Here is a 9,037-nt window from a genome sequence, read left to right on the forward strand (position 1 = left end):
GTAAATAGATTTGATTTGAAATGTATGTTTATTTACATAATTATATTTACAATTTATGTTCATTCAATGTGCATTTCTTTGTCAATTGTTATGTATTTTAAAGTATATATTTGTATTTAATGTTGCCTATATTCAGCTCAAAAATCTTTTTTTAATTATTATTATTTTTTAAATGTCAGTCTGTAGCCAAAAATTATTTGCAATGACATTCATTTTGATTGTATTTAAGTTAGGTCTAGGCCTATTACTATGTATAACTCACATAAATAAATAGACATTAAAAAGAATAAAAATAAATCCCGTGAACGTGTTTTAAGCCTCCATTACAGGCTAAAATACTGTAGAGTCAAATGTGTATATGCAATATATCTGGCAAATACAGATACATCGCAGGATCCGATTCAGTATTTGTATTACGCCCATAACAAACAATCTTGCATCATAAGTCAAGTAATGCAATTTATATTGTAATTTTTTAAAGAAATTTCGTCAGTGACCAAGTTCATTGAATAATTTTGACCGCAGTCGAAAAGTCGTGTTCGAATCAGCGGCAGCCACGGTATGTTTATGGCCAATGAACGCGCTCCATTCAACCTATGGCGGACCAATGGTGGCCCTGCACGACGAGGAAGCGACACTGCACTGTATATAATTAGACCGGTTCCATGTGCGTACCATAATATTGACAGAAAGAAACTACAGAGAAGATATTGTGAAGAGCAGAGTCGATTGCATTTGACAGTGGCGCGTCAAATTATCTTCATACGAAAGGTTTGTGGAACAACGTTTAAAAAAAAAAAAAAAAAACTGTCAGCGAAGTAGGCTAACTTGGATAACAATAATAACATTTTTTATATAGATGTTCTCATATTTGCCATTATCATAACATTCGTACGGTTTGTTAGTTTGCAACTAGCTAGATAATATAGGCTAATAACTAGTTTTAATGTCTTTGTAATTCATAAGAGCTGTAACAATATGTGCTTGTCCAACAGTCATTCAAAGCAATCTCTTATTTGAATTATTCACGCATTTCTTAGCAATATATATGCCATATTCATGTGTAGAATTTTTGTGCATTGAAAAAACGAAAGCAAAATACCAGCTGGGTACACACAAATCCCATTTTATTTTCTGCAATTTGCCAGGTACTAACCTGTGTGCCTGTCTTTGTTTTGACTGTCGGAATACATCAGAAGTGAAGGAACAGAATTCCAGAATGATGAAACTGCTAAGCGTGCTTCTGCTGGTTGCCACCAGCGTGTTAGCTGAGGAGGACGATAAGGAGAGCGTGGGGACCGTTGTGGGAATTGACTTGGGAACAACTTACTCATGGTAAGCCTTTAGATCTCAGGCATGCGCGTAAGAAGCTGTAATTATCGCTGATATTGAATTTGATATGTTAATTAGATTAACTTGAGCTCAAGAGGCGACATTGGCTCAAGTGGTTAGAGCAGTCGTCTGGCAGTTGGAGGGTTGCAGGTTTGATCCCGCCATGGCTGGATCTCTTAGGTCTCTTGCTCCAGTGTCCATGAGCAACCCCCCCAATTGCTCCTGACGAGGTGGTTGGTGCCTTGCATGGCAGCCAATCATCGTTGGTGTGTGAGTGTGTGTATGAATGGGTGAATTGTACAGCACTTTGGATAAAGGCGCTATATGAATTGTTTATCAAATAATATTCCCATAATACCTTTCTTTCCTGTCACTCAATGCAGTGTGGGTGTGTTCAAGAATGGCCGCGTGGAGATCATCGCCAACGACCAGGGCAACCGCATTACTCCTTCTTATGTAGCTTTCACTGCGGAAGGGGAGCGTCTGATTGGTGATGCTGCCAAGAACCAGCTCACCTCCAACCCTGAGAACACAGTGTTCGATGCCAAGAGGCTGATTGGCCGCACCTGGTCTGACTCCAGCGTTCAGCAGGACATCAGGTACCTACCTTTCAAGGTGAGCAATCAATATCACACCTATCCCCTGAAGCATTACAAATGCATATCTCACACACTTAAAATCAGACCTGATTTGAGCTTTCTCGCAGACTTATACTTGAATCCTGGTCCTGTACCTCCAATTCCTCCCATCCAGGTGATTGAGAAGAAGAGCAAGCCACACATCCAGATGAATATCGGTGGTGGTCAGACTAAGACCTTTGCTCCAGAGGAAATTTCCGCTATGGTCCTCACTAAGATGAAGGAGACAGCAGAGGCATACCTGGGGAAGAAGGTACATATATCATAACTGCCAAAAAACAGCATTGTGTTTGTATTTTGCCCAGTTCAAAGGAGATCATCCTTTCACCCTTAAAGGAATTCAGAAGCAATGTAGTGCAGTTAGTGTTTCAGGTCAGATTTCACATTTCCAGCTTCCACCAAGTTACTCTAATTCAAACTGTAAGTCATATGATTCTTCCTTCTAACTGTGATGTGTTATGAATAAGTGCATCATGCATTTTTAATTCTTTAAGTCTGTCTGAACAAGAGCATCTACTATGTAAAGAACATGACTATTTGGGATGAACACGCCCAGGTGTTGGTCTTCAGCCTGTGTTGTTGTGTCTGCTTTATTGTAGGTCACTCATGCCGTGGTCACGGTTCCTGCCTACTTTAACGATGCCCAGCGCCAGGCCACCAAGGATGCGGGTGTGATTGCCGGGCTAAATGTGATGAGGATCTTGAATGAACCGTAAGTCTCTTTCCTTGTTTTTCTCACTTAGACAACCTGCAGGAATCAAGAGAAGCATTCTGTAGTCTCAAAAGGGCACTCAAGTACTCCTGAGGAACAACTATCTTCTCATGGAGCTTGGCTTTGATTAAATGGTTGATTGTGGGCTTTTTGAGAACTGCCATTCATGTGAAAAATGCATCATTAATGTTGAGCACACTTCCAACAAAATACTTTCCCTGGGATTTTTATACTTCCTATAAAAACAGCATTTTGTCTTCTATGAATTATTCTTGGGAAGTGCAGTTTCAATTCAAACGTTGTCGAGAGCCTCCCCACAATTTCATCACACTCTTGTTTCACAACAGAACCGCTGCTGCTATCGCCTATGGTATGGACAAGCGAGATGGCGAGAAGAACATCTTGGTGTTTGACCTGGGCGGCGGGACCTTCGATGTGTCCCTGATGACCATTGACAACGGCGTTTTTGAGGTGGTGGCCACCAGTGGGGACACTCATCTGGGTGGTGAGGACTTTGACCAGCGTGTCATGGAGCACTTCATCAAGCTGTACAAGAAGAAGACAGGCAAAGATGTACGCAAGGACAACCGTGCCATGCAGAAGCTGCGCCGAGAGGTGGAGAAGGCCAAACGCACCCTGTCTTCACAACATCAATCCCGCATTGAGATTGAGTCCTTTTTTGAGGGCGACGACTTCTCTGAGACACTCACCCGAGCCAAGTTTGAGGAGCTCAACATGGCAAGTGCTGTTTGAATCCTGTTTAGAACTGGTGACGAGGTTAAGCCTGCTCTCTGGAGAATTATCAGTAGTTCACCTGACATCTGATATGGAGTGTGCCTCTGTGGGTATAGCACAGAATATCTTTTAACCAGAGTTCCAAAACTTGCTTACAGGACCTGTTCCGTTCCACCATGAAGCCTGTACAGAAGGTTCTGGCAGACGCCAACATGAAGAAGTCGGACATCGACGAGATCGTGCTGGTGGGCGGCTCCACCCGCATCCCCAAGATCCAGCAGATGGTGAAGGAGTTCTTCAACGGGAAGGAGCCGTCCCGCGGCATCAACCCAGACGAGGCTGTGGCTTATGGGGCGGCCGTGCAGGCTGGGGTGCTGTCCCCAGACAAGGGCCCACGTGGGTGTTTCCAAACTGTTACCTCATTTCAGTCTAGACCAGGGTACCCCATGTTCCTTATAAATCATTGATAATCCTCAAATTCAGAAAAAAATTTACATGAGTTATTGAAAACAACAATTGAATATTAGTTACAAGACTTGCACTTTTTCCAAATCCAAATGTTAACTGAACAATTAATGCTATTGATTGGCCAGACTATCTTTACACTTGACTAAACGGAAGGTGGAAAACTAACGGTTCTGATCACCAGCAGTGATTTCATGTTAGTCTAATTATGCAGGTATATTGTGATGATCTCAAGAAGAGACTTGTGTGTTGAGTTGGATGGTGTGCTCTCTGAACAGCTGAAGTGCTCCTGCTGGATGTAAACCCACTGACTCTGGGCATCGAGACCGCCGGGGGTGTCATGACCAAGCTGATTCCCAGAAACAATGTGGTGCCAGCCAAGAAGTCCCAAATCTTCTCAACAGCATCCGACAACCAGCCCACCGTCACCATCAAGGTCTATGAAGGTGAGCTCCTCTTACTGTTAGTAATATTTTTGGTGCTTAACATCCTGATTGCAAAAAGGGATTTAAGAGCAAGGTATCTGTAATATCACTGCTACAGGATTTGCCAGTAGGACTTGCTTGTGTGTCCTTGGCTTTTAGTCTTTTTTGGCTTTTAGACTGTAATTAGCTGTGTAGAAATTACTATAAAACATTGATTCACAAATATGTTATTCTGATAGTCATAGCCTTCAAGAAAATAATGGATGTTGTCCCAAAAGTTTTTTCTTGCTTTTGAATAAGCACTATGGCACTATGTCAGACTTATTGCCTGTGAGTTGCTGTGTTTCTGTCCTGAAGCAAAATGTTGTTGAATACTCATGCTGACCAGTCTGTATCTCTTGTTCTTTCTAGGAGAGCGCCCCCTGACCAAAGACAACCACCTGCTGGGCACCTTTGACCTCACAGGGATCCCACTTGCCCCACGCGGGGTCCCCCAGATCGAGGTGACCTTTGAGATCGACACAAACGGGATCCTGAGTGTGGCTGCAGAGGACAAGGGCACGGGCAACAAGAATAAGATCACCATCACCCACGACCAGAACGGCTTGACCCCCGAGGACATCGAGCGCATGGTGAGCGACGCAGAGCGCTTCGCCGACGAGGACAGGAAGCTGAAGGAGCGCATCGATGCCCGCAACGGGCTGGAGACCTACGCCTATTCCTTGAAGAACCAGGCTGCCGACCAGGAGAAGCTGGGTGGCAAGCTGTCCCAAGAGGACAAGGAGACCCTGGAGAAGGCGGTGGATGAGAAGATTGAGTGGCTGGAGTCACATCAGGACGCTGAGCTGGAGGACTTCCAGGTCCAGAAGAACGAGCTGGAGGAGGTGGTCAAGCCGATCATCGGAAAACTCTATGGTGGTGCGGGCGGGACACAGCCACCAGGGGCCGAGCAGGACGACGATCAGGATGAGAGGGACGAATTGTAGGGCCTTCAGCGGGCTTTACGTCTTGCTCTTTTCTCTCTCGCTCTCTCCTCCATTTGATCTCATCAGAGAGTTGTACATATTTGACTTGTTGAACTATGTTGAGAGGAAAAATTGGGGTTGGGGGCAGAAACTCACCGTCTCTGAAGCTAGGAGGAGTTTAAGGGGGAGTATGTGCAAAGGCCTTTCTCTTCACTGTGAAGTGGAGGTTTATGTTGGCCTACATTAAAGCTTCCTGTGTCTGATCTTTCAGAGCTGGTGTGTGGATGGGGGTAGGAGGTTTAGGCTCTAGCCAGTGGGGTAAAGGGCTACTTTACCCCATTTAATAAGTTATTATTAATACTTTATTGCTAAATTATTTAAAATATTAAATTATTTTATTTTACATTTTGTCTTTATGGTAACTAAGAAAAATGCAGTTCTACTGTAAAAGCATAAATACTTTTTTGATACAAGATGTATTTAGTCCTCATTCATTTAAGTGTAACTTCTGTTTTCATATGAGTATGCTATCATCCTATGCTATCATTTTTTTAAAACATTTTATAAACTTTAAAAATCAACATGATAGTTTTGTGTTTGCCTTCCATTTTCCTTCAAATATTAAATCCTTTTATTGTTTCTATATCAAAACACTATGGTGGCTTACATTTGCTGGTCACAGAAACAACATCCACCAAACTTGGTTCTTGAGGCTTTCGCCTTCATTTGTCAATAGTGCCATTACATATAACAACTTTCCATCCTCTATTGTATTATTAAAGTGTGGATCAGCTGAACTGCCTAAGTTCTGAGAGTATGGTGAGCAAATGGATCTTTAGTTTTCCTCTCTCAGAGAATGGATATCCACATTTCAAACTTTTCTTAGCATGCATGGAATGATATATTAATAATGAACATGGTGTTCAAATAAGCAGCACACAGTCTCACTCGCAGTGTGGAATAGCAGACAGCCACGTTTTTGGTTGTGGTGGGCCCAGGCAGGTCCCAGCACAATGCAAGGCCAGGCAAGTGCCAGAGGAAAACACCAGGGGGCGTGAGAGAAGCACTTGGGAAAAGGCAGAAACGACTGGGTTCAAAGTTCTGTTTTGTTCTCTAATTGTCTCAAACATGACATCATTAACAGATGCTTTATTACAAAGTCTGTGAACTGATAATATTTTAATTCTATTCCCCTGGCTGGTCAGGATGCCATCAGTCGATATCGCAAAGATTGGTCGCATCATGGCAGGTTGCTTGGGAGTTATTGTTACTTACTCATTTGTCTGCATTATTATTAAATAAGAAGATAGTTAATTGTCTTCTTCCCCAGCCAGCTGCACCTGTGTTCTCTGGCACTCCCTGATTGTTCCTGGGCAAGGCCAGGAGGAGTGGAGGAGAAACAGCCTGCCATTTAGTGAGCAGTAGAAAAGAATGAGAATGCCTGTAGCCATACCAGCCACCATTCACCCTGCTCCTGCCGAATGGCTGAAGCTAAGCAGGTGTGGGCTTGGTTAGTACTGAAGCTGAGCAGGTGTGGGCTTGGTTAGTAATGAAGCCAATCAGGTGTGGGCTTGGTTAGTACTGAAGCTGAGCAGGTGTGGGCTTGGTTAGTACTGAAGCTGAGCAGGTGTGGGCTTGGTTAGTACTGAAGCTGAGCAGGTGTGGGATTGGTTAGTACTGAACCTGAGCAGGTGTGGGCTTGGTTAGTACTGGGAAACCCTGCTGCTGGAAGTGGTGTTGGTCTTCCCTCATTTTGTTTGTGTTTTTGAGCTTTTCATGTAATTCTGGAGCCACAGGAGGCAGACAGGGAGGGGGAATTGGGCTCTGGGGGCAGGGTTAGAGACTTCAAAAGACCTACATCACTGCTCTTTGTTGCCGTTTTAGATATTAAAACCAGGAAAAGAAAGCTGATGTGTGTGGGCCTTTAAATATTTAATCTATTTAATTTTTTCATGCACAGCTGTAATCTCTGTCTATTTCCTGTCCTTTTTTTCTGTTGAGGGTGGAGCTCCATAAAGTAAGTCTGGTTAAAGGGGAATTCCACCGTAAAATCAACTTTGACTTGTGAATGAATCACTGTCCTACTACAGTCCATGTGCGGGCTTACGACACAGGCTGCCACTCCTACTCAATACATCAATCCAGACAGAGTGGCTGGGCTATGCTACTTAATACAGACAGAGTGGCTGGGCTATGCTACTGAATACAGACAGAGTGGCTGGGCTATGCTACTGAATACAAACAGTGGCTGGGCTTTCCTACTCAATACAGACAGAATGGCTGGGCTATGCTACTGAATACAGACAGAATGGCTGGGCTTTGCTACTGAATACAGACAGAGTGGCTGGGCTATGCTACTGAATACAAACAGAGTGGCTGGGCTTTCCTACTGAATACAGACAGAATGGCTGGGCTTTGCTACTGAATACAGACAGAGTGGCTGGGCTATGCTACTGAATACAGACAGAGTGGCTGGGCTATGCTACTGAATACAGACAGAGTGGCTGGGCTATACTACTGAATGCAGACAGAGTGGCTGGGCTTTGCTACTGAATGCAGACAGAGTGGCTGGGCTATGCTACTGAAAGCAGACAGAGTGGTTGGGCGTTGCTACTTGGCCTGAAGAAAGTTTAACATTACTTGGCATTCCTGGCATTATTTTAGGTAAAATTTTTACACAACAAAGTTACCCTTTCCTGGCAGAGGTGCAGCACTGCTGGCCTACTTCCAGCACTGGTCCCGTCATCATCATCATCATCATCATTATTATTATTATTAGCCCACTAGTCAGTTAAAAAACTGAAGAAGAAAAAAAACACACTGAGCACTAATAGCTTACTACTAGTTCAGCATTTTTGTATCATTTCCTGTACTTCAGTATACAGGTGCCTGACAATATAGAGGACATTGAGGCTGAGGAGAGTGAAGCTATATCACAACTTTAAAAATAAAATAAAATAAAAATGAATAATGAAAATTGTTTCAGAAAATGTGGATATGGAAAAATCTAAAAGAAAAGGGCAGAACAAGTGGGTGAGGATTTTCAGGATCACTGAATAAGAAGTCCCCCCCCCTCAAATGAGAGTAGTGAAGCACCAGGAATGATATGTACTATTTTATTGGGTGCAAGGTACATTGACACTGTATGCATTTGACTTGTATCTGTCATTTTGGCAGAAGTGTTGCAACTTTATGGGCATTACTGGTGATACAGGGATTCATGACTATTGTTACTGTAAGGGGCTTGCCCTTTCCGGAAATAGTAGTTCCATTTATCAGCTATCAATGGACTGGACTGAACCTACAGGGATATAAGACCAAGCACTCCAAGCACGCATCAACACATCCAGGAGGAGGAGACAGAAACAAGAAGTGTGAGCAAGACATGTGAAATTCAGTTTCAGAGGCACACATCCCTTTACCTTCATACAAAAGGTATGTGACTTTCTCCACTTGCCATTTCAGTGTTTTTTTGTCTTTGAACAACCTATTTTAAGCCATCAGCTGAGTAGTTTAAACCTTTCCTGTTCCTGTTATTATCTTCCACAGAAAAAATGTCTTCATAAGAACTTCTGAATTAATTTCTAGAAAAAAAAATGTTGAAGTGTACAGAAGCATCTTACCTGCTCAAGTTCACTCAAATGCCTCCAAACTCATTGGACAGTGCTTAATCTCACAGCAAGGCAATGATCCCGAACATACAGCAGTGCTCTTTCTTCTTAATGACGTTCCAGATAGTTGTTTGGCTTATGTGTCTGACTTTTT

The 9,037-nt window shown here is 43.1% G+C and overlaps 1 protein-coding gene across 1 annotated transcript; it reads left to right on the forward strand.

Moving 5' to 3' along the window:
• Window positions 1-637: 637 nt before the first annotated feature.
• On the forward strand, window positions 638-5,736 carry LOC133141956 (endoplasmic reticulum chaperone BiP-like). The gene is made up of 9 exons (XM_061262802.1): window positions 638-771; window positions 1,197-1,335; window positions 1,716-1,947; window positions 2,086-2,223; window positions 2,570-2,682; window positions 3,030-3,420; window positions 3,576-3,813; window positions 4,161-4,328; window positions 4,719-5,736. Exons 2-9 carry the CDS (start codon window positions 1,220-1,222, stop codon window positions 5,291-5,293), a joined length of 1,971 nt encoding a protein of 656 aa, XP_061118786.1. The 5' UTR covers window positions 638-771; window positions 1,197-1,219; the 3' UTR covers window positions 5,294-5,736.
• Window positions 5,737-9,037: the final 3,301 nt, after the last annotated feature.

The sequence above is a fragment of the Conger conger genome, chromosome 12 (genome assembly GCF_963514075.1).
Source record: "Conger conger chromosome 12, fConCon1.1, whole genome shotgun sequence".
Lineage (NCBI taxonomy): Eukaryota > Metazoa > Chordata > Actinopteri > Anguilliformes > Congridae > Conger > Conger conger.